Raw genomic sequence first — 24,863 nt, forward strand, 5'->3', positions numbered from 1 at the left:
TAATTATGATACACATTTTTTTGTAGGATCCAGATTTCAATAACAACGAAGTCAGTCATGAAGATAACGAAATCACGGTGATTTTAAAACTCATTATAAATATTATTTTACATAATTCATTCTTTTAATTTAATGATTTGCAGGTTGTAAAATAATAAAGCAACAAGAACTATAGATTAAGTATTGATTTTCACAAGTTTTTGTATTTTAAATATGTAGGATTCCACCGAAGATAATGAGTTGATCGATGTTGCAAATACACCTGCCAAGATAGGTATAATTAATCCAACAGCAGTGGTTGAAGAAGATTCGAATGCACAATTATCGGGAAATAAGATCAAGAGAGTATTTAAAAAGAAGGCGATAGCATAAGTTGATATATTTCTCCATTAAGCTATCTATAATTAATGTGAGAGTGAAGCTTTGATGTGCAACGAGCAATCTTGAATTCATGTGAGTGTGAAGTTATCTCATTTTGTTGATAGATTTTTACATTAAACCATTGATAGCTTGCATCTTCCTCTAGGGATGGATCATAAAGTTAGTTGAAGAAGATTTCAACTACATGACTGAATTACTTTCCATAAAGTGCTAAGTTTGCTGAAATATTAAAATTAATTCTACATGACTCGAAAGAAGGAAGAAATTTATTCTCTTCATGACAGGTATATTTTCTTAGGTCTGGTGAGAGCGTTGGAGTCGTTACAATCAATATTGATCTCAAGGCTACTGGATCTAATTTGTACTTAATAGTTTTAATTATTTTGCTATTACTTGATAGGACTATATTTTGTAAAATCAACTTAGAGTTAGAGATACTCTAAGTTGGTCATCACACCAAGCACAATTGTGGTGGAAATAGGAGATTCTGTTTCAAGAAATTCAACAAGGAGCCAGGCCAACAGCTTGAGATGTGGGTAAAAGTAAAGATAGTGCATTTTTTGCATTCGCAGTTGCTTATTTTATTCATCCAAAATACAAAACACCAAGAAAAAATATTTATCATATTTGAACCACAAAAATGAACAAAATGTAACTTTTTCTTCTGGATAGGCAACTAAGAATTGTAACAATTGAAATCCAGTTCCAAGCATAATCGCTCTATATCCATGTTAGTCCCAATAGTTTTCAAGAATATTGAGAATTAATTTTATTCTAAGTTTCCAGCAACATATGTTTGTTAAATATTAAACATTTAATTGTGCATTTCTTTAAGGTTGGAGATCTAATAAAAGATCATGAATGTTGGACAAGGCCAGAGAACATGAAAACACCACAGATTGCACTATTGATAGATCAAAATAATCGTGGAACAGAGATTGTTGAGAGGAACTGATGTTTGATTGTATTATAGAAGGTGGGCTTCACTGCTTATTTTAAGAAGTATGAGTTTTGTCTTGATGTTGTCCTACATAAGCATGTTACAAATGATCGGGTATCTTTTCATCTCATACGTAGAAGATTTAGTTAACAAATTCAATACAAGATTTAGTTACAATGACTGTTGCTTTATACAAAGGTTGTGCAGAGAATTTTCATAACTGATTTCAACTACCTTTTTTTTTTCCTTCTCAATATAAGATAATTTACCACTTATTAGTTCATTCTTGGTAATTTTTGTTCATAGGGAATGTCCTGAGGAGTGCAGAGAAGCTGTATCATACAAGATTCGCCGACGTGTTAGAATTACGCCAACTAAGAAGTGTATTTACTGAAAGATTTGGAATTTCCTTGAATGTTAAGTCAGTAAAGAGGTACTGACTCATTTTTTCACTGTTATAATATTTGTGCTTAAACTTATAACTGCAACTTTACTTTTTTTCTCTAATTTTAAAAAATATAACAAATTTTCTTTCTTGACAGTTTGTTCAAAACTTAAATTTAGAAGCTACAAAGGAGATGAAGCTTCAGTTGATGCAAGACATAGCATCAAAATCTGGTAAAGAATATAATTCCAAGGCTTTAGAGCAGAAGCTATACAATCCACTTGTATCAGAACAAGTAAGCCTTGCATAGAACCTCATAATCTCCTCTTTTCTTGCATCAAAGCCAACTTGAATTGCTCTTTAAAAGTAAATTTAACCAGTTAAGAATTGATAGTAGTTTTATTTTTTAACATGCTGCTATCCTTTCTGTTTGGAGTTTTCATTTTTAAGAAATATATCATTCTATTTCTATTTAACTTGCCTATGCACATTTTAAATATATTTGTCTTTGCCTACTCTTTATTTTATTTTTTTTCAATACAAGATTTATTTATAATGATTGTTGCTTTATAGAAAGGTGGTGCACAAAATTTTCATAACTGATTTCGACTACCTTTTTTTTTCCTTCTCAATACAAGATGATTTACTACTTATTGTTTTGCAACTTAATTATATATCCACTGTTTTGCAGGATTATAGAGCCACAATAGAACTAATTATCCCAACCATCTTTGAGCGCATAAAAAGCTACATAATTTGCTTATGGAGAAACAGGTATGCTCCTCATCAACTCTCTATCTTTCGAACCCACCTCGCCGAGCCTAAGGCCATGTGGACTTTTTTACAAAGGCATAACTTGACAGGCCCGGACGGTCGATTCAGAAGTGTTTGACCATTGATCGGCTGCCCTACTAGGTAAGGCAAGCGCTCACCAATTTCTTTATTGATATAGTGATACGTGTCGGTAGTGCCACACCTACTGAATGAATTTACTTCCTGCATACCTTAAATCTATTTAATACCTAACTAAAGATATTTTATTGTTTGATTACTTTCATACTCAGGCACGGTGGCACTACTCGTGGACTATAAGAATTGTACGTAAGTAACGATCCGACCGGTCATTTTGAGTATTATAACTCTGTTCCTTCATTTACTGCTCAATTTATGTTTTACAATTATTGTCTGACTTTTCGGGGTAATTGGTTCGAGTCCGGAAGAATTTCGGAGTGAAATGAGATACTTAGTCTCATAATTGAAAACTTAAGTTGGAAAAGTTGAGCGGATGTTGACGTATGTGTAACGAACTCGGATTTGAATTCTGATGATTCCAATAGTTTCGTATGATAATTTTGGACTTAAGAGCGTGTCCGAAAAATTATTTGGAGGTCCGTAGTGAAATTAGGCTTGAAATGACGAAAGTTGAATTTTTGAAAAGTTTGATCGGGATTGACTTTTTTATATCGGGGTCAAAATCCGATTCTGGAAATTAGAATAGTTTCGTTATGTCATTTATGACTTGTGTGCAAAATTTGAAATCATTCTGGATTGATTTGGTGTGTTTCAGCACAAGATATAGAATTTGAAAGTTCAAAACTCATTGATTTCGAATTTAAAAGGTGTGATTCATCATTTTGATGTTGTTAGGTGTGATTTGAGGCCTCAGGTAGGTCCATATTATATTATGGGACTTGTCGGTATATTTGGACGGGGTCCCGAGGGGCTTGGGTGAGTTTCGGACGAGGTTCAGATCATTTTCATTTCATGTTACATTGCTTAAGATTTATAGTTCTGGTGTGACTGCACCTGCGGAGTGTTGGGAGCAGGTGCAGCGCCGCAAAAGCGAGGGGCGCAGATGCGACCTCTTGTCCGCAGATGCTGAAGTCACTGGGCAGAAGCTTAAATTCAGAGTTTCGCGATTTTTAGCCATTTTCAATATTTTGGAGCTCGGTTTAGGGGATTTTAGAGAGGAATATTTCCACACAACTTGGGGTAAGTGATCTTTACTCCCTTGTGATTATATTCCATGAATTAATCTTCGTTTTCGGCATTAGATTATTGATTTTTCAAGAGAAATTTTCTTCAATTTCATAAAATAAATTTTTAAGATTTGAATATCGATTCGGAGTCGGATTTAAGTAAAATTAGTATAATTGAACTTGTAATTGGATGGGGCGTCGGATTTTGTGAGTTTCGCCGGATTTCGAGATGTGTGTCCCACGGGCGATTTTTGGAGTGTAATTTCGGATTTTGTGGGAAAATACTAGTATTTTGATATGGAATTAACTCCTATAATTGTGTGGACTGAATCAAATTTATTGTGGCTAGATTCGAGTCGTTCAGAAGTTGATATGCGCAGATTGGAATTTCTGGAGCATTGTTGATCTTGCTCGGAATTGGATTCGTCCTGTTCGAGGTAAGTAACTCTTCTAATCTTGGAGCTGAGGGTATGAACTCCGAATGCATGTGTTATGTGTTTGGTGTTGAGGTGACGCACATGCTAGGTGACGGGTGTATGGGCGTACACCGTGTGAACTGTGATTTTTGTTATTTCTGTGGTACTGTGTAGTTATCTGAACTTGTCTGAAATCATGAAATCTCTACGTACTATAGTTATCGAGCTGTGATTATGTTAGAAACTATGTCTATGCTACATGATTATTCTGTTGGGACCTACCGAGGTCATTTCTGTTGTTGAGTTGTCTGCTTTCATTGCATTACATACTCAGTAATACACATTCATATGAATATCATATCTCAATCTCTATTGTTATTTATTGATACATCATATCATCATTTTCGGGCTAGTTTCATGACATTGTGAGCCCGTGAGAGAGAGACTGGAGAGATTGATGACTGAGTGAGGCTGAGGGCCTGATTGATTCTGATATTGATACTATGGCATGTGAGTTGTCCGTGCGGATTATAGCGCTTGGGCTGAAGGAGCCCCTCCGGAGTCTGCACATACCCCTAGTGAGCGCGGTTGATATTATTGAGGGATGGATCTTCCCTAGATATGGAACTTGTCTGAAGCATTATATACCTGGAGATGAATTTTCTCCACTGGCTAGATTTGTCTTACTCGGTAATGAGTGACTGATGATCAGTTGAAGTGTATATTCCGAGATGGATCTTTCCCGGGCCGGATTGGCCATACACAGTACCGAGTGATTGAGCATGATGAGAGGAATGTGTGAGAATGTGAGATTGAGTACTCTCAGAGTGTGAGTACATGAATTCATCTCTGAGATACATTGCATTGACATGCACACATGACATACAGGTATAGAGATGTATTTTCCTCATGATGTACGGTATCACGGCATTCATGACTTCTCACACATGTTGGCATATGGGCATAGTGATGCATTTGTTTTACACTGGCTATCTGGAAAGAAAATGAGACATCTTAATTATTATTGAAAGGATTTTTGGGAAAATTAATATTTTCAAACTTATTCATAGTTTTTGCAATTTCGGTAAACGATTTGGGTTTTCACTATTGTACTTGAAAGGCAGAATTATTTTCAGAAATCATGATTTAAGCTGAGCATTTTATCTTTGAGTTACTTTTTTTATTACTTGCTTTATGTTGTTATGAACTGTTGTTGGTTATTGGAGTTGGATCTGACCTAGGTACAAGCTCGTCATTACTTTCAACCTAAGGTTAGATTTGTTACTTATTGGAGTTGGATCTGACCTTGCGTGCAGATATTAGATGTTGATGTTGTTGTACTCGACGAGAGCTGGAATTGAAGACGTACCTGCATTCCGGTTGTAGCTGCCTCTTGTTCTTGGTAGCCTTAGATTTATAAAAATCTGTTCATGTACATTTCGAACAGATGTTGTATTTATTTTATACCATCTTTGTAAATTCTAATCTTAGAAGCTCATGGTTTGTACTACTAGTTCTTGGGGAATGTATAAGATTTCGATATTTTCTTTTACTTAATTGCCTTGTTAAATTTTATTGGAATTGGCTAGTTGATAACTGGCTTACCAAGCGAGTTGGGTTAGGTGTCATCACGACTAGTTGGATTTTGGGTCGTGACAAGGTGGTATTAGAGCTCTAGGTTCATAGGTTCTACAAGTCATGAGAAAGTGTCTAGTAGAGTCTTGCGGATCAGTATGATGACGTCCATACTTATCTTCGAGAGGCTATAGGGCATTTAGGATATATACTTCCCATCTTTCTTTCCTTATCGTGCGGAATTGATTCATCTTGAGAAATAACTCTTTGAATTCCTTCCACGCATTCTTATGCACACATGAGCGCTCGGTATCAACTGTGCATTGCCTCTTTAAGATTCCATGAACGAGGATCGAAATGTGTATTATGTGTTTTGGGTATGGGCCAGTCTGGAGGACTTGAGGCCAGGTTTAGCCACAGCTTGGGCTTGGTAGCTTCAGTTGTGTGAACTTATATGTTTGGACTCATATGTCCGGTAATGTCCCTATGAATGGAATTCGTGGCTCGATGAGCGGTTGAATGGCTATATGATAAATATGATGTAACTGCAGGATGTGTTAGGATGGTTTGAATGTGACGAGAAGCGTTTCCTTGAAATGTAAAGAAATGGCATTGGGTGCTTGATTTTCATTTTGATGTGATGTACAATCTCGAGTATGAATGTTTTGAAGGATCTTTCACATTGTTAAATTTTGGGACAAATTAAATTCTCATGTATGGTTAATGAGCTTGGACTCATATAGACTAAGTGATTGCATAGTAATTGTGACTGCGAAAGGGTATAACAAGATACCAATTTGAGGCTAAGCAGGTGGGTTATCCCCTGCGGAGTAATCTACATAGGTGTGTTCCTTATAATACGAATGGAAAGTTTTTCTTCTACCAGCAGGGCGTATGTGTTGAGATTTGAATTTGAATCTGGTTGAGAAAGTTGACTTGAGTGTCAAGAGAATGAATACGGGCTTAGCGAACGATTGAGGTATTTTCATGGTTGGCGTTGTATAAGCTTGAGAAGAAATTTTTGTTGGACTGACTGCAGTATTATGGGAGTAATAAAGTATGGGTATTTAGTTATAAAATGTTTTAATCTATGGCTTTGGGCCAAGTGGGGGATCCTGCTATTGAAAATTCAATTCATGGTTATATGTTAAATTTTAGTTTTGGTACGAGGCATACTTGTGGATTAGTTATGACTTGCAGAGGTTGAGATCGAGGATGACTCGAGTACTGAAATTCCTAAATACGGGTTATATTGCGCTTTATGAGTATATTGAAATTATGGAATGAGTGAGTTGTTATTCTGAAGGATGTAGTACGAACGGAGTATGAATTTGATCGGTGGTGTTAAGGCAAGGTTACCTCCTTGAGTGTTGTTGTGCTAATTGGGCACGTGTCTTTCAGCCCGTTTGGGCAGTGGAATGTTTAGATTTGAGAAAAATGGGTGACTCTCGAGAAGGTGCTAATGGATTCAAAAATGTATAAGTGGCAATTGAAAAAATTTCGGATTTGTATATCGTTAGAATCGGTTACTTATATTGGATGGTATCGGGACGTGCGGCAATTCTGTTTGACTATGGATTCTACATTTTAGTTTAAGAAAGGAAAGACGAACAATTTTAAATTCCCATAAGGTATTTTAGAATGAGTATTACGGTTGTGGTATTTATGGAGGTGCTTAAGAAGAATTCAGTGGCTTATGGGCCTTAGGGCATTGTGGTTCTATGCTAGGGTTCATGGGGTCAGTTGTGGTTAAAGATCGTGGTGTTTTAGCAAGGAAAAATATAAATCTAAATACAAATTCAGAAGGAACTCAAAGAAATAGGACAGCTTGGTAGTAGGTTGGATCAGTATGGTAATGGATATGATCGGTTCTTTGTGGCAATAGTCTTGGGTTTGGCGACCTGCGTGGATTGGTTGTGTTAGAGAGATTCAGTTCTGATGGCTTGATTATGTGTAAATGGATTCCAAGTCATTCTCGAGGATTTCTACCACGGTTTGAGATGGATATTTTCGCCGGCCTGAGGAGCATGTTGAGTATTGTGATTTTCTACCAGATGGGATCAAATGGAAGGCTTCTAGCTGATCGGATATGTATTCTACTTGTGACTCAGAATGATTATGAAGTTCTCGTATTTTTCATATGATGGCATGATAGATGCGGTGTGTTGTGTGGGATTAAGGTTTGCGTGTGCAAGGTCACGACTTAGTTTTGAAGGGGAGGTCATAAATTATTAGAAGACATGGACATTTTTCGCTGTTTAGATGAATGCTATAACTAATTGGTATTGCTTGAGTAGAGTGTACATTTCAGAAGGCGCACTATGTTTTGAATTATGGATATGTCATAGGTATTGCGGCACTCACCTGGTTGATCGACTGCTATTTTAAGATGTTGCTATGTGTCACGAAAGAATGGGAGAAGTATTCCTCGTTGAATGAGAGATGTGTTAGGCATTCGGGCGGTGGAGATGGGATCAGAAATGGTGATTCGTGTGTTCTATGGATTTGGAGAATGGGAGATTTCAGGAGCAGATTGTTTCATGGTTGTGGACTGTGAAGTCGTGGCCGAAGCTAGCTAGATGATAGTATGTATTATGATTTAGTCATTGTAAATTTTCGGAGGGTTATTTATCTATTTTTGGATGACCAGAGTTAATTTGGGGGTCCATTGGTAGGTCCAATTAGGATGTGTATTCTACATCGAGTCGGATTGATTGGCTCAATACTGCCATTGTTGAGGGATGTTCCATTCGGTTGATGTTGAACTTATTCGTGGTCTGAAATGATCTATGAGTTACTCTTCTATGCTACGAGGAGTTGGGATTCATTGGTTATATGCACACATGGTACGGTTCTATTGGGGGCCTCATGGCGGAATTCGAGCGAGATGAGTATTTAGGTATTGCATGATCGATTGCGTATTGGTTATGTTCTTTCAAGTCTTGTGTGGCATTGTGTCATTTGCCTCTCCGTGGTTATTGATTTTGAGCAGGGTGGCTTGAGGTATATAATATGGACCAGTGTTTGGATGGGGTCACGCATTGCAGCGGGGTTATGTTAAGGTAAGAACTTTGTGTTAGAATCGTGTGATGGCTCTACGGGGTATGATGGATTTTCAGTATTTCTTTGTGGCGGTACTTGTTAATCTTGCGGGCAGTTCTCTCATTTGAGTCATTTTCCATGACTGAGTACATTTGAATTGTTGTGTATTGGCGCACGGATGGCACGTTTTGTGGCTCTAGGTTATATTGGTATGTCATGTCTGTGGGATGGTTGTGTTAAATAATATAAGGTCATTGGACCTAGAATGGGTGCTATCAGGTTTGATTACGGTATATTCGGGAGGATAATCTTGAAGGTTGGCTTAAAAAGTGATTATGGTTCTGGTTGGGGCATGAGAGCTCCATAACTTGTTGATCTGATAAGGGGTCATGAGATTTCTGCGTGTTTCTTTCATTATCAGTAGTGTACGAAGGTTTTGGAACGAGGTTTTGTTTGATATGGGGTTCAAAACCAGTATCGTGTGGGTTTTGGAGTAGTTATTGTGATCATGAATGGTGCTACGAGCATGCGAGTTGTGTAATATGTTAGGAGATTATATCCGTGGTTATGGTTACAGCTCGATGCAGCTTAGTCAGATTTATACAGTGTGTAACTGTGAGATTCAGGTCTTGTAAGAAATTCTGAATGTTGGGAATTGAATTTCAAGGTTTTTGGGCCAAGGTTAAATTAAAGATTTTCAGTTGTATTGTGTGTCATGCCTATATAGAATAGGGTGACGTAGGATCACCCCCGGGTACTGTAACGACCCGACCGATCGTTTTAAGCATTTACACTTCGCTCTGTTGTTTGAGGGAATGAGTAGATCCGTATGATGTAATATGACTTATGTGAATCGTCGGTTTTGGTTTTCAGGTTATTCGGAATTGATTTAAAAGAATGATTCTCAACTAGGGAGATTTAAATTTGAAAGAGTTGACCAAGTTTGACTTTTTGTGAATTTGAACCCAGAAAGGAGTTTTGATTGCTCCATAAGCTCCGTTGGGTGATTTCGGACTTAGGAGCGTGTCCGAATTATGATTTGGAGGTCTGTGGTTGAATTTGGCTCGAAATGGCGAAAGTCAAAATTTTGGAAAGTTTGACCGGGAGTGGACTTTTTGATATCGGAGTCGGATTCCAATTACGGAAGTTGGAGCAGATCCGTAATGTCAAATGTGACTTGTGTGCAAAATTTGAGGTCAATCGGACGTAATTTAAAACGTTTCGGCATCGGTTGTGGAAGTTGAAGTTTCAAAGTTCATTGAATTCGAATTGAGGTGTGATTCGTCGTTCCGATGTTGTTTTGTGTGTTTTGAGGTCTCGAGTAGGTCCGTGTTATGTTATGGGACTTGTTGGTATATTTGGACGGGGTCCGAAGGGGCTCGGGCATGTTTCGGATTGATTTCAGATCATTTTTCTTCATTTTGGTACACTTGTGTTATGTTGTTTTCTGGTGTCTCAGTTCTACATCGCGTTCGTGTGGCAAGTGTAGAGAACGCGTAGAGTATTTGGATGGCATTAGCATTTCTTCATCGCGTTCGTGAGTAATGGTCCGCGTTCGCGTAGTGTTGGGGAAAGTCTTCTTCGCGTTCGCATATGATGGATCGCAGACGCGTAGGGTTGAGCTGAGAGCCGGTGCCAGAAGCCTTCTTAATCGCGTTCGCGTAGTTGGAGCCGCGTTCGCGAAGGTCTGATCCAGTTGTGAGTCGTGTTCGCGAGGTTTTTACCGAGAACGCGAAGTGTATTATGGTGGCAGATTATTTTGTTCATCGCGAACGCGATGGTATTGACGCGTTCGCGTAAGAGGATGCTTGGGCAGAAGTATAAAGTAGTCTATTTCGAGGGTTTCGGCCATTTTTACATTTTGGGAGCTATGGAACTCGGATTGAGGCGATTCTTGAAGCAATTTTCACCATATGAATTGGAGTAAGTGTTCTTTACTCGGTTTTGGTTATATTTCATGAATCTATTTTCGTTTTTGGTAATGGGATTGTGAATTTTAAAGAGGCAATTGGGGGTTTTGGCCTAAAGTTTCATAATGTGATTTTTTGAGTTTTGAACATCGAATTGGAGTCGGATTTAAGTGAAACTAGTGTGGTTGGACTCATAATTGAATGGGTTGTTGGATTTTTTAAATTTTGTCGGGTTCCGAGGTGTGGCCCCGGGTTGGGAGTTTTGCCGATTTTGGGCTTTTTGATTCAAGATTTGATCTTTTTCGATCGGGATTGGTTGCTTTAGCATTATTTGATGTACTTAAGTTGTTTTTGGTTAGTTTCAGGCCGTTCAGAGGTCGGAATGCGCGGGATGGCATTTTGGAGCATCGCTTAGCTTGCTCGGTGTTGGAATTGGCTTGTTCGAGGCAAGTAACTCTTCTAATCTTAGTGTTGATGGTATGAAACCCCGAAATACGTGTTATGTGATTGGTATTGAGGTGACGCACATGCTAGGTGACGGGCGTGTGGACGTACACCATGTGAATTGAGACTATGTTGTTTCCCATGGCATTGTATAGTGGTCCTACTTTGTTGATATACGCGTTTTCACCATATGATAAAGTAGTTAAGCTGTCAATCATGCTAGATATCATGTTTAGGCATTGTGTCGATACTGTTTGGACCCATAGTGGTCGTTTTTTACTGTCATCTCACTGATTTCATTGATATTTCATACTCAGTCATATACATGCATTCATACCATATCTCAGTCTCAAATATTATTTGTTGATACATCATATCATTGTTGTCGGGCTAGTTTCATGACATTGTGAGCCCCTGAGTGAGACTGGAGAGATTGATGACTGAGTGAGGCCGAGAGCCTGATGAAAGTGACATTTTGGGATCGGGTTGCACGCCGCAGCATATTATATTGATTATATTTTATATGGATCGGGCTGCATGCCGCAACGAGCCTTCGGGATATATATATATATATATATATTATTAGATCGGGTTACATGCCGCAACAGTATTGGATTGGGTTGCATGCTGCAACAATATTGGATCGGGTTGTACGCCGCAACAATATTGGATCGGGCTGCACGCCGCACCAATATAGCGCTTGGGCTGAAGAAGCCCCTCCGGAGTCTACACACCCCCAGTGAGCGCAGTCGACTATATAAATGTGGATCGGGTTGCATGCCGCAACAGGCCTTATGGTCATATATGGATCGGGCTGCACGCTGCAGCAGGTATTGTACACCATTAAGTAATTGAGTGTGCTGAGCATTGAGCATAGTGAGAGAGAATGCGAGACAGTGAGATTGAATACTCTGAGGGTATGAGTACATGAGCGCATCATTGAGATGCATTGCATTTAACATGTGTACTTGAGATACATGCATAGAGATGCATTTCCTTCTTCTACCCGGTGTTGGTGACATTTATGATTTTACCTGTATCTTGACATGTAGGCATAGAGACGTACTTTCCTCATGCTATCTAAAAATGAAACATCTTACTTATTATTGAAAGGAGTTTTGGATAAAATTACAGTTTTCAAACTTACTCGTATTTTAGCATTTTTGGTAAATGTGATGATCCGATAAGTCATCTTATTTTTTATAACCTAATTCTTTGATCCGAAGCCTTAAAAAATATTATTTTTACCCTCCTCGATTTACGTGCACAGTTTGGGAGTGTTTCTGAGGAGCTTTTATGTTAAAACTGTGAAAATATGAAATTCTGCTTTGAAAACCATTTGAGTTGATTTTGGTCAACGCTTTGAGTAAACGGACCCAGATTCGTGTTTTGACGGTCTCGGTGGGTCCGTATCGTGATTTGGGACTTGGGCGTATGTCCGGAATCGAATTCGGAAGTCCTTAGCCTAAGATATCGGACTTTGTGTAAATTTGAAAGCTAAAGGCTTAATGAATTTGAAATGTTTGACCCATAGTTGAATTTTTAGATATCGGGTTTGTATTTTGGTTCTGGAAACCAGTATAGGTCCAATACCATATTTATGACTTGACTGTGAAATTTGGTGAGAAACGGAGTTGGTTTGATGTGATTCGGACGTCCGGTTGTTAATATAGAAGTTTCAAAGTTTTCTTGAAAATTTCATTTAATTTGGTGTTCAATTTGTAGTTCTAGGTGTTATTTTGGCTATTTGATCGCGCGAGCAAGTTCATATGATGTTTTTAGACTTGTGTGCATAGTTGGTTTAGAGCCCCAAGGGCTCGAGTGAGTTTCGGATAGGCTACGGAGTTGTTTGAACTTAGAAAAATCATAGCTGGTGTATCAGATCTGCAAACTTTGCATTTGCGAGGCCTGGCTCGCAAATGCGATCCTCGTATTTGCGAAGAGACCATCGCATTTGCAATGTTTTTGGTTGCATTTGCAAAGAACTTTTCTTCCCCAAATCGTTGGTAAGTGATTCTAACCTATATCCTTTCAATCTTACACTACATTTCACAAGTTTTCAACCTAAAATCTAGAGTTTTCATGGTGTAATTGGGGGGTTTTGGATAGAAATTAGGGATTTGATAAATTGGGGATTTAGACCTCAAATTGAGGTCGGATTCCAAAACAAATTATATGACCGGGCTCGGGGGTGAATGGGTAATCGGGTTTTGGTCCGAACTTCGGGAATGGACCGAGCGGGCCCGGGAGTTGACTTTTGTTGACTTTTACAATAATTACCTAAATTGAATTCTTTACAATCGTGGGTAATTCCTAAGGCTTAATTTGAATCCTTTGGTTGGTAAATTGCTAGATTCTATCGGTTCGGAGGCTTGTTTGAAAGGAAAAGTCGTGGTTGAGCTTTGAGTTTGGTCTTCGGAGCGAGGTAAGTATCGTGGTTAACCTTGACTTGAGGGAATAAGACTTGTTTGCCTATTTGCTACATGTTTAAATGTTGGGGAACAACGTATATGCGAGGTGACGAGTACTTATACGTTGTAGTCGGGTTAAAGTATGCGGGCGGGGCTTAGTTTCCTGCAATTATAGCTTCCTTTGTTCATGTTATCCATGTTTAGACTAATATTGTTAAATTGATCGTTCTTATCATGTTTACGGATCTTCTGGTGATAATTGAGTATTGATTCCGAAATTGAGGTTGATATTGTAGAACCAAATATTGAAGTAAGGCTTGTACTTGTTATTCTATCTCCCTGTTGTTATTTGTTCATTGCATTATGGTAAGGGAGAGTGTTAATGCACGAAGGGTGATGTCATTCCATATTGTGAGTATTAATGCACGAAGGGTGATGTCGTGCCATATTGTGAGTGTTAATGCACGAAGGGTGATGATGTGCCATATTGTGAGTGTTAATGCACGAAGGGTGATGTCGTGCCATATTATGAGTGTTAATGCACGAAGGGTGATATCGTGCCATGTTATGAGAGTTAATGCACGAAGGGTGATGTCGTGCCATTTCAATTGATTTTATGGTGAGGTTGAGAGTAAAAGCACGAAGGGTGACGTCGTTCATTTTTCCTTTACTGTGTTTACTTGTTCTTATTGGTTCATAGTATATTGGTTGTTCAAGTTACCATTCTGTTGTACTTCTCTATCTTGTATTCCCCTCAGCATGTTTCCTATCCCAATAGTACTTGTTTAGCTATTATTTGTACATATACTGTTAAATTGCACAGGTTTGTTATGTAGGTGTCTTGTCATAGTCTCGTCATTATTTCGTCGAGGTTAGGCTCGACACTTACCAGTACATGGGGTCGGTTGTACTGATACTGTACTCTGTACTTCCTGTGCAGATTTTGGTATTGGTCCCAGCTGATCGAGAGGCGTAGCAGCTCGGACTGGTTCATCGGAGACTCAAGGTAGATCTGTTGGCATTCGCAGACCTTGAAGTCCCCGTTTATCCTTTCTGTTTTTTTTTTACTGTTTCTTTCATTCAAACAGTTGTATTTCTTTCAGAATTTTACTTGTAGTAAATCCTAGAAGTTTGTGAATTGTGACTCTAAATTCGAGTTGTAGTAAATATTGAGGTTGTTATATTATTTCGCACTCGCTTTAATTCATTTTACCGTATTTGCTATTATTTATTGAATTGAATAAGTATTGGCTTAATAATCCTCTAACATTGGCTTGCCTAGCAAGTGGAATGTTGGACGCCATCACGGTCCCGAAAGGTGTGAAATTTTGGGTTGTGAAAAGTTGGTATCAGAGCACTAGGTTGCCTAGGTCTTACAATTCACGAGCAGGCTAAGTAGAGTCTGGAGGATCAGTACGGAGACGTCTGTACTTATCTTCCAGAGGCTATGAAGTTTAGGAACAAATTTCATTTCTATTCTTCTCAGTCGTGCAATTTTGTTCTCTCATTGCTAATTAGACTCTTTTACTCTTATTCTCTTGCAGATGGTGAGAACACGCACCGCATCTTCAGCTGAGCAGCAGCCAGAGCCTCCAATGGCAGCTCTTACAAGGGGCAGAGGTCGAGGCCGAGGCCGTACCAGAAGTCGAGGCCGAGGCAGGGACAGGGCTCAGCCTAGGGGCCCAGCAGTGGAGCCTCAGTTAGAGTTTGACGAGGAGGTTCCAGCCCAGACTGTTCTGGTCGGGCCAGCTCAGGTCCCGGAGGGGTTCATTGCCACCCTAGTGCTTCAGGATGCTTTGGTCCGTTTGGTGGGACTTATAGAGAGTGTGGCCCAGACTGGCGCATTCCCCATGGCACCAGCCGTCTCTCAAAGAAAGAGGAGGAGCGCAGACTCCTACTACTCACACTCTGGAGCAGGTGGCTCCCCAGTATCAGACTCCAACAGCTCATCCAGTCGGAGTAGTTCAGCCGGTTGTTGCGCCACAGGCTGGTGATGGGTCAGCTATGTCTTCTTAGGCTTTATGGAGATTGGACAGGTTTACCAAGCTCTTCCCAGTTCACTTCAGTGGTGCTCCTTCATAGGATCCCCAAGAGTATCTTGACAGCTGTCATGAGGTGCTATGGAACATGGGTATAGTGGAGACCAGTGGGGTCGATTTTTCTGCATTTCAGATGACTGGTTCCGCCAAGAAATAGTGGAGAGCTTATTTGTTGACCAGACCAGCTGTATCGCCTACTCTTACTTGGGACCAGTTCTCTCAGCTCTTTCTAGAGAAGTTTCTCCCTATCACATTGAGAGAGGAGCATCATTGTCAGTTCGAGCGTCTCCAGCAGGGCAGTATGGTTGTTACCCAGTATGAGACCCGTTTATGGATTTAGCCCGACATGCTCTTTTTTGTGCTTCCTACCGAGAGAGAGAGAGAGAGGGTGAGGAGGTTTATTGATGGAATTGCTCGGCCTATCAGATTACAGATGGCTAAGGAGATTGGGAGTGAGATTTCTTTTCAGGCGGCTGCCAATGTCACCAGGCGAGTCGAGATGGTTCTTACTCAGGGAGGTCAGGGGTCTGATAAGAGACCACGTCATTCCGGAGGGTTCAATGGTGCCTCATCTGGAGGCAGGGGTAATTTTGGTAGAGGCCATCCTCCCATGCCGTTTCATTCAGCACTCCAGGCATCCCGCGGTGGCTTAGGTGGTCGTGGCTCTCATATGCCTTATTCCGATCACCTAGCCTAAAATGCACCACCAGCTCCTATTAGTGCACCTCCGCTCCAGAGTTATCAGGGTGGTTACTCAGGTCGACAGGGTCAGCAGTCACAGCAGCCGAGATCCTATTTCACTTATGGTGATCCGAGGCACATTTCTAGATTTTACCCTCAGGCATCGGGCCGCTCACAACATCAGGGTTCTTGTGCCATGGTCCCGGCACCGGGTGCTTCACCGCCTGCTCAACCAGCTAGAGGTAGGGGGCAGGCAGCTAGAGGTGGAGGTCAGGCCATAAGAGGTAGAGGTCAGGCCACTAGAGGTAGAGGCCAGCCAACTAGGGCCCGTCCTAGAGACATAGTTCAGGGTAGTGGGGCCCAACCCCGATGTTATGCTTTTCCAGCCAGGCCTGAGGCTGAGTCATCTGACGGTGTTATCACATGTACTATTTCAGTTTGCAGTAGAGATGCTTCAATTCTATTTGATTCGGGTTCTACTTACTCCTATGTGTCATCCTATTTTGCTTTATATTTGGTTGTGCCACGTGATTCTTTGAGTGCTCCTGTGTATGTGTCCACACCTGTGGGGGATGCTATTGTTGTAGATCGTGTTTATCGTTCATGTGTGGTCACCATTGGGAGTCTTGAGACTAGTGTAGATCTTCTACTTCTCGATATGGTCGATTTTGATGTTATCTTGGATATGGATTGGTTGTCACCTTATCATGCTATATTGGATTATCACACCAAGACGGTAACCTTAGCCTTGCCGGGGTTGCCTCGATTATAGTGGAGAGGGACTCCTGGCCATTCTACCAGCAAGGTTATCTCTTATGTGAAGGCTCGGCGTATGGTCGATAAGGGGTGTCTAGTGTATTTGGCTTATGTCCACGATTCCAGTGCGGAGACTCCTCCCATGGATTCAGTGCCACTTGTTTGATTTCTGTATTGACTTGGCTCCGGGCACCCAGCCCATTTCCATTCCGCCATACCGTATGGCCCCATTAGAGTTGAAAGAATTAAAGGAGCAATTGAAGGATCTACTTGATAAGGGATTCATTAAACCTAGTGTCTCGCCCTAGGGTGCGCATGTGTTGTTCGTGAAGAAGAATGATGGATCGATGAGGATGTGCATAGATTACTGGCAGTTGAACAAGGTCACTATCAAGAACAAGTATCCATTGCCGAAGATTGATGACTTATTTGATCATCTACAGGGTGCCAAAGTGTTTTCGAAGATTGATTTGAGATCTGGCTACCATCAGTTGAGGATTAGGGCATCTGATGTCCCTAAGACAGCTTTTCGGACTCGGTACGGGCAATATGAGTTTTTGGTGATGTCCTTTGGGTTGACAAATGCCCCAACATCATTCATAGATTTGATGAACTGGGTGTTCAAGCCTTATTTAGACTCCTTTGTGATCGTGTTTATTGGTGATATCTTGATCTACTCCCGCAGTCGAGAGAAGCATGAGCAGCATCTCAGGATTGTACTTCAGACTTTGAGAGCCAGCCAGTTGTATGCTAAATTTTCAAAGTGCGAGTTTTGGTTGGATTCAATCACTTTCTTGGGGCACGTTGTATCAGCAGAGGGCATTCAGGTAGATCCTAAGAAGATTGAGGCATTTCAGAACTGGCCTAGGCCCACTTCAGCTACGGAGATCAGGAGTTTCTTGCGTTTGGCGGGCTATTACCGTCGATTTGTGGAGGGGTTTTTATCTATAGCAGCCTTGTTGACCAGGTTAACCCAGAAGGGTGCCCCGGTGAGACGAGTGTGAGGCGAACTTTCAGAAGCTCAACACTACTTTGACTACAGCGCCGGTGTTGGTGTTGCCCACAGGTTCAGGATCTTATATGGTATATTGGGATGTGTCCCATGTTGGGCTCGGTGTGGTATTGATGCAGGAGGGTAGGGTGATTGCGTATGCGTCGCGGCATTTGAAGGTTCATGAGAAGAATTACCATGTCCATGACTTAGAGTTGGCAGCGATTGTTCATGCGCTGAAGATTTGGAGGCACTATCTTTACAGCGTGTCGTGAAAGATCTTCACGGATCATCGGAGCCTTCAGTATTTGTTCAAGCAAAAGGATCTCAATTTGAGGCAAAGGAGATGGTTGGAGCTATTGAAAGACTATGATATCACCATCTTATATTATCCCGGGAAGGCCAATGTGGTGGCTGAAGCCTTGAGTAGAAAGACAGCGAATATGGGCAGCCTTGCGTTCATTCCAGTCGGTGAGAGGCCGCTTGCATCAGATGTTCAGACTTTAGCCAACCAGTTTGTGAGGTTGGATATTTTAGAGCCCAGGCGTGTTCTAGTTTGTACAGTCGCTCGGTCTTCTTTGTTTGAGAGCACTAGAGATCGGCAGTATGACGATCCTCATTTGTTAGTCCTTAGGGACACAGTGCGACATGGTGGTGCCAAGTAGGTTACTGCTGGAGACGACGGAGTTTTGAGGATGCAGGGTCGTATTTTTGTGCCTAATGTGGATGGACTTTGTGAGTTGATTCTCGAGTAGGCCCTCAGTTCCTGGTATTCTATTTATTCGGGCGCCACCAAGATGTATCAGGACTTGCAGCTGCATTATTGGTGGAGGAGAATGAAGAAAGATACAGTCGCATATGTTGCTCGGTGTCTAAATAGTCAACAAGTAAAGTATGAGCATCAGAGACCTGGTGGTTTGCTTCAGAAGATAGATATTCCTGAGTGGAAGTGGGAATGTATCACTATGGATTACGTTGTTGGACTCCCACGGACTCAGAGAAAGTTCGACGCAGTTTGGGTCATTATGGACAGGCTGACTAAGTCAACATATTTCATTCCTGTGGCAGTTACCTATTCTTCGGAGCGGTTGGCAGAGATTTATATCCGCGAGATCGTCCGTTTTCACGGTGTGCCCGTGTCTATCATTTCTGATCGAGGTAGCAGTTCACCTCGCACTTCTAGCGGGAAGTACAGTGGGAGTTGGGCATGCAGGTTGAGTTGAGCATAGCGTTTCAACCTCAGATAGAAGGACAGTCCAAGCACACTATTCAGATCTTGGAAGATATACTCTGCACATGTGTTATAGACTTCGAGGATCGTGGGATCAGTTCTTGCCCCTTGCAGAATTCGCCTATAACAACAGCTCCCAGTCTAGCATCTAGATGGCTCCCTATGAGGCATTATATGGTAGACGGTGTTGATCATCGATTGGAAGGTTTGAGCCGGGGGAGGCTCGAATATTGGGTACAGATTTGGTGCATGATGCCTTGGATAAGGTCAAGATTACTCAAGATAGACTTCGCACAGCTCAGTCCAGGCAGAAGAGTTATGCTTACCGTAGAGTTCGTGATGTAGCATTCATGGTCGAGGAGAGAGTATTGCTCCGGGTATCACCATGAAGGGTGTAATGAGGTTCGAAAAGAAGGGCAAGTTGAGCCCTAGGTATATCGGGGCCTTTGAGATTCTGGAGAGAGTGGGAGAGGTGGCTTACAAGCTTGTGTTGCCACCGGGGTTATCATCAGTTCATCCGGTGTTCCATGTGTCCATGCTTCGGAAGTATCACGGCGATTCGTCCCATGTGTTAGATTTCAGCTCTGTCTAGTTGGACGAGGATTTGACTTAGGAGGAGGAGCCGGTGGCTATTCTAGCCCGGCAGGTTCGTCAGTTGAGGTCAAAGAGTTATCCTTCAGTTCGAGTGCAGTGGAGAGGTCAGCCCATCGAGGCAGCTACTTGGGAGTCCGAGTCAGACATGCATAGTAGATATCCCCATATTTTAACCAGTTCAGATACTTTTCTATGTTCGTTCGAGGATGAACAGTTGTTTTACAGGTGGAGAATGTGATGAGCCGATAAGTCATCTTATGTTTTAAAACCTAATTCTATGATCCGAAGCCTTTAAAAATCTAATTTTTACCCTTTTCGATTTACGTGCGCAGTCCGGACGTATTTTCGGAGAATGTTTATGTTAAAACTGTGAAAAATATGTAATTCTGCTTTAAAAACCATTTGAGTTGACTTTGGTCAATGCTTTGAGCAAACGAACCCGGATTCGTGTTTTGACGGTCCCGGTGGGTCCGTATCGTGATTTGAGACTTGGACGTATGCCCGAAATCGAATTCGAAAGTCCCTAGCCCGAGATATCGGACTTCGAAGAAATTTGAAAGCTAAAGGCTTAATGAATTTGAAATGTTTGACTCATAGTTGACTTTTTAGATATCGGGTCCGTATTTTACTTCCGGAACCCGATATAGGTCTAATACCATATTTATGACTTGTCTGTGAAATTTGGTGAAAAACGAAGTTGGTTTGACGTGATTCAGACGTCCGGTTATTAATATAAAAGTTTCAAAGTTTTCTTAAAAATTTCAACTTATTTGGTGTTCAATTCGTAGTTCTAGGTGTTATTTTGGCAATTGGATCGCGCGAGCAAGTTCATATGATGTTTTTAGACTTGTGTGCATAGTTGGTTTAGAGCCCTGAGGGCTCGGGTGAGTTTCGGATAGGCTACGAAGTGGTTTGAACTTAGAAAAATTATAGCTACTGTATCAGATCTGCGGATTTCGCATTTGCGAGGCCTGGCTCGCAAATGCGAGCCTCGCATTTGCGAAGAGACCATCGCATTTGCGAGCAGTGGGTTGGGGGTCGACCTTTGCATTTGCGAAGCTTTTGGTCGCATTTTTTATCCTCTCTTATCCGTATTTGTGAACACTTGTTCGCACTTGCGAAGAAATTGTCGTATTTGCGGGTTCGCATTTGCGAACCCCAAGTCGCAAATGCGATACCTGCAGTTGAACAAAAGATGACTTAGATGGGATTTTTGATTCATTCTTCAAATTTTCAAACCTAGAAACACAATAGGCGATTTTCCAAAGAACCTTTCTTCCCCAAATCGTTGGTAAGTGATTCTAACCTATTTCCTTTCAATCTTTCACTATATTTCACAAGTTTTCAACCTAAATCTAGAGTTTTCATGGTGTAATTGGGGGTTTTGGGGTAGAAATTAAGGATTTGGTAAATTGGGGATTTAGACCTTAAATTGAGGTCGGATTCCAAAACAAATTACATGACCAGGCTCGAGGGTGAATGGGCAATCGGGTTTTAGTCCGAACTTCAAGATTGGACCAAGCGGGTCTGGGAGTTGACTTTTGTTAACTTTTTTAATAATGGCCTAAATTGAATTCTTTATAATCGTGGATAATTCCTAAGGCTTAATTTGAATCGATTGGTTGGTAAATTTCTAGATTTTATTGGTTCGGAGGCTTGTTTGAAAGGAAAGGTTGTAGTTGAGCTTTGAGTTTGGTCTTTGGAGCGAGGTAAGTGTCGTAGTTAACCTTGACTTGAGGGAATATGACTTGTTTGTCTATTTGCTACATATTTAAATGTTGGAGAAAAACGTATATATGAGGTGACGAGTACTTATGTATTGTAGTCGGGTTAAAGTATGCAGGCGGGGCTTGGTTTCCTGCAATTGATAATTGTTATCATGTTTACGAATCTTCTGGTGATAATTGAGTATTGATTCCGAAGTTGAGGTTGATATTGTGGAACCAAATGTTGAAGTAAGGCTTGTACTTGTTATTCTATCTCCCTATTGTTATTTGTTCATAGCATTATGGTAAGGGAGAGTGTTAATGCACGAATGGTGATGTCGTGCCATATTGTGAATATTAATGCACGAAGGGTGATGTCATGCCATATTGTGAGTGTTAATGAACGAAGGGTAATGTCATGCCATATTATGAGTGTTAATGCACGAAGGGTGATGTCGTTCCATGTTATGAGAGTTAATGCATAAAGGGTGATGTCGTGCCGTTTCCATTGATTTTATGGTGAGGTTGAGAGTAAAAGTACGAAGGGTGATGCCGTGCATTTTTTCTTTATAGTGTTTACTTGTTCTTATTGGTTCATAGTATATTGGCTATTCAAGTTACCATTCTGATGTACTTCTCTATCTCGTATTCCCCTCAGCATGTTTCCCCTCCCAATAGTATATGTTTAGCTGTTATTTGTACATATACTGTTAAGTTGCACAGGTTTGTTATATAGGTGTCTTGTCATAGCCTCGTCACTACTTCGTCGAGGTTAGGCTCGACACTTACCAGTACATGGGGTGGGTTGTACTGATACTGCACTTTGCACTTCCTGTGCAGATTTTGGTATTGCTCCCAGTTGATCGAGAGGCGTAGCAGCTTGGACTGGTTCATCGGAGACTCAAGGTAGATCTGTTGGCATTCGCAGACCTTGAAGTCCCCGTATATCTTTTCTATTATTTTTAATTGTTTCTTTCGTTCTAAGAGTTGTATTTCTTTCAGACTTTCACTTGTACTAAATCCTAGAAGTTCGTGAATTATGACTCTAGATCCGGATTATAGTAAATATTGAGGCTGTTATATTATTCCGCACTCGCTTTAATTCGTTTACCGTATTTGCTGTTATTTATTGAATTGAATAAGGATTGGCTTAATAATTATCTAATATTGGCTTGCCTAGCAAGTAGAATGTTAGGCGCCATCACGGTCCCGAAAGGTGGAAAATTTCGGGTCATGACAGTAAAAGATTTGGATTTTCATTGAGATACTTCAAAAGAAATGCCTATTTTTCTGGAACTGTGAACGAACTAAGCATTTTATTTCTGAGATACCTCTTTTATTACGTGTACTATGTTGTTATGACATGTGGTGGAATATTGGTGTTGTACCCGACCTTTTTGTTAGCTTGTCACTACTTTCAACCTAATGTTAGGTTTGTTACTTATTGAGTACATAGGGGCGGTTGTACTCATACTACACTTCTGCACCTTGCGTGTTGATGTTGTTGTGTTCAATGGGAGTTGGATTTGAAGATATACCTGCGTCCCGGTTGTAGTTGCCTCTTGTTCGTGGTAGCCTTAGATTTATAAAACTTTGTTGATGTACTTTTCAAATAGACGATGTATTTATTTCATTTTTGCTTTGTAAACTCTATTCTTAGAAGCTCATGATTTGTACTACCAATTCTTGGGGAAGTATTAAATTCAGATAGTTATTTACTTAATTCCTTTATTAATTGTTATTAGAATTGGTTAGTGGTTAATTGACTTACCTAGCGGGTTGGGTTAGGTACCATCACGACTAGTCAGATTTTGGGTCGTGACAGGTACGTGCGTGGTAAGAGGGAATAGTGATTTGATGGCTTGGAAAAAACTCTTGGCACGTTCGAGGACGAATGTATATTTAAGTGGGGGAGAATGTAACGACCCGACCGGTCGTTCTGAGTATTACGGCCCCGTTCCCTCATTAACTGCTCAATGTATGCTTTACAGTTGTTGTAAAAGTTGATCGAATATTGATGTATGTGTAAACGACATCGGATTTGAATTTTGATGATTCCAATAGCTCTGTATGGTGATTTTGGACTAGGGAGCATGTCCGCAAAATTATTTGGAGGTCCGTAGTGGAATTAGGCTTGAAATGGCAAAAGTTGAATTTTTGAAAAGTTTGACCGGGGGGTTGACTTTTTGATATCGGGATCGAAATACGATTTTGGAAATTGAAATAGATTAGTTATGTCATTTATGACTTGTGTGCAAAATTTAAAGTCATTCCGGATTGATTTGGTGTGTTTCGGCACAATATATAGAATTTGAAAGTTCAAAATTCATTGATTTCGAATTGAGGTGTGATTCATCGTTTTGATGTTGTTAGATATGATTTGATGCCTCGAGTAGGTCTGTGTTATGTTATGGGACTTGTCGGTATATTTGGACGGGGTCCCGAGGGGCTCGGGTGAGTTTCGGATGAGGCTCGGATCATTTTCATTTCATGTTGCATTGCTGAAGATTTTTTGTTATGGTGTAACCGCACCTGCGGAGTTTTGTGCGCAGGTGCGGCGCCACATATGTGGCAGTGTTGTCACAGAAGCATTAAGGAGAGCTGGGCGTGAGAGGGTGCTTGGACGCAGATGCAGATGCGGGTGCTTGGACGCACCTGCGCAACCGCAAATGCGGTTCACGTGCGCATAAGCGAGCATCGCAGATGCGACCATGGCCATCGCAGAAGTGGCCTGGCTCGAAAATGCGTGCATTTTTCTGCAAAAGTGAGGATCGCAGATGCGACCTCTTGTCGGCATATGCGGAAGTGACTAGGTAGAAGCTTAAATTCGGGGTTTCACTATTTTTAGCCATTTTCAATATTTTGGAGCTCGGTTTGGGCGATTTTGGAGAGGAATATTACCACACAACTTGAGGTAAGTCATTTTGACTCCTTTGTGATTATACTATATGAATTAGTCTTCGTTTTCGGCGTCAGATTGTTGATTTTTCAAGAGAAATCAGAGAAATTTTCTACAATTTCATAAAATAAATTTTAAAGATTTGAACATCGATTCGGAGTTGGATTTAAGTAAAATTAGTATGGTTGAACTTGTAATTGGATGGGTTGTCAGATTTTGTGAGTTTCATTGGATTCTGAGATGTGGGCCCCACTGGCAATTTTTGAAGTGTAATTTCAGATTTTGTGGGAAAATATTAATATTTTGATATGGAATTAATTTCTATAATTTTGTGGAATGAATAAAATTTATTGTGGCTAGATTCGAGCCGTTTAGAAGTTGATACGCGCATAATGGAATTTCTGGAGCATTGTTGATCTTGCTCGGAATTGGATTCGTCTTGTTCGAGGTAAGTAACTCTTCTAATCTTGGAGCTGAGGGTAT

At 40.7% G+C, this 24,863-nt stretch overlaps 1 protein-coding gene across 18 annotated transcripts in view; it reads left to right on the plus strand.

The window, feature by feature from the left end:
- Window positions 1-5,653, plus strand: part of LOC117274577 (uncharacterized) — a 43,245-nt gene extending 37,592 nt beyond the window's left edge. For 16 of the 18 annotated variants that reach the window (XR_011414118.1, XR_011414116.1, XR_011414119.1 and 13 more), the window contains 11 exons: window positions 27-77; window positions 220-453; window positions 782-913; window positions 1,217-1,357; window positions 1,628-1,754; window positions 1,864-2,001; window positions 2,398-2,480; window positions 2,570-2,621; window positions 2,771-2,807; window positions 4,035-4,122; window positions 5,418-5,653. Coding sequence is in view for 14 of the 18 variants with exons in the window: in XM_070195884.1 (XP_070051985.1) it covers window positions 27-77; window positions 220-372 (204 nt within the window). In the remaining 4 variants the exon portion in view is untranslated. The remainder of the gene's footprint in view (window positions 1-26; window positions 78-219; window positions 454-781; window positions 914-1,216; window positions 1,358-1,627; window positions 1,755-1,863; window positions 2,002-2,397; window positions 2,481-2,569; window positions 2,622-2,770; window positions 2,808-4,034; window positions 4,123-5,417) is intronic. The other 2 variants (XM_070195882.1, XM_070195883.1) reach the window with 2 other exon arrangements.
- The last annotated feature ends 19,210 nt before the right edge of the window (window positions 5,654-24,863 follow it).

Source organism: Nicotiana tomentosiformis, chromosome 2 (assembly GCF_000390325.3).
Source record: "Nicotiana tomentosiformis chromosome 2, ASM39032v3, whole genome shotgun sequence".
In the NCBI taxonomy this organism is placed as follows: domain Eukaryota; kingdom Viridiplantae; phylum Streptophyta; class Magnoliopsida; order Solanales; family Solanaceae; genus Nicotiana; species Nicotiana tomentosiformis.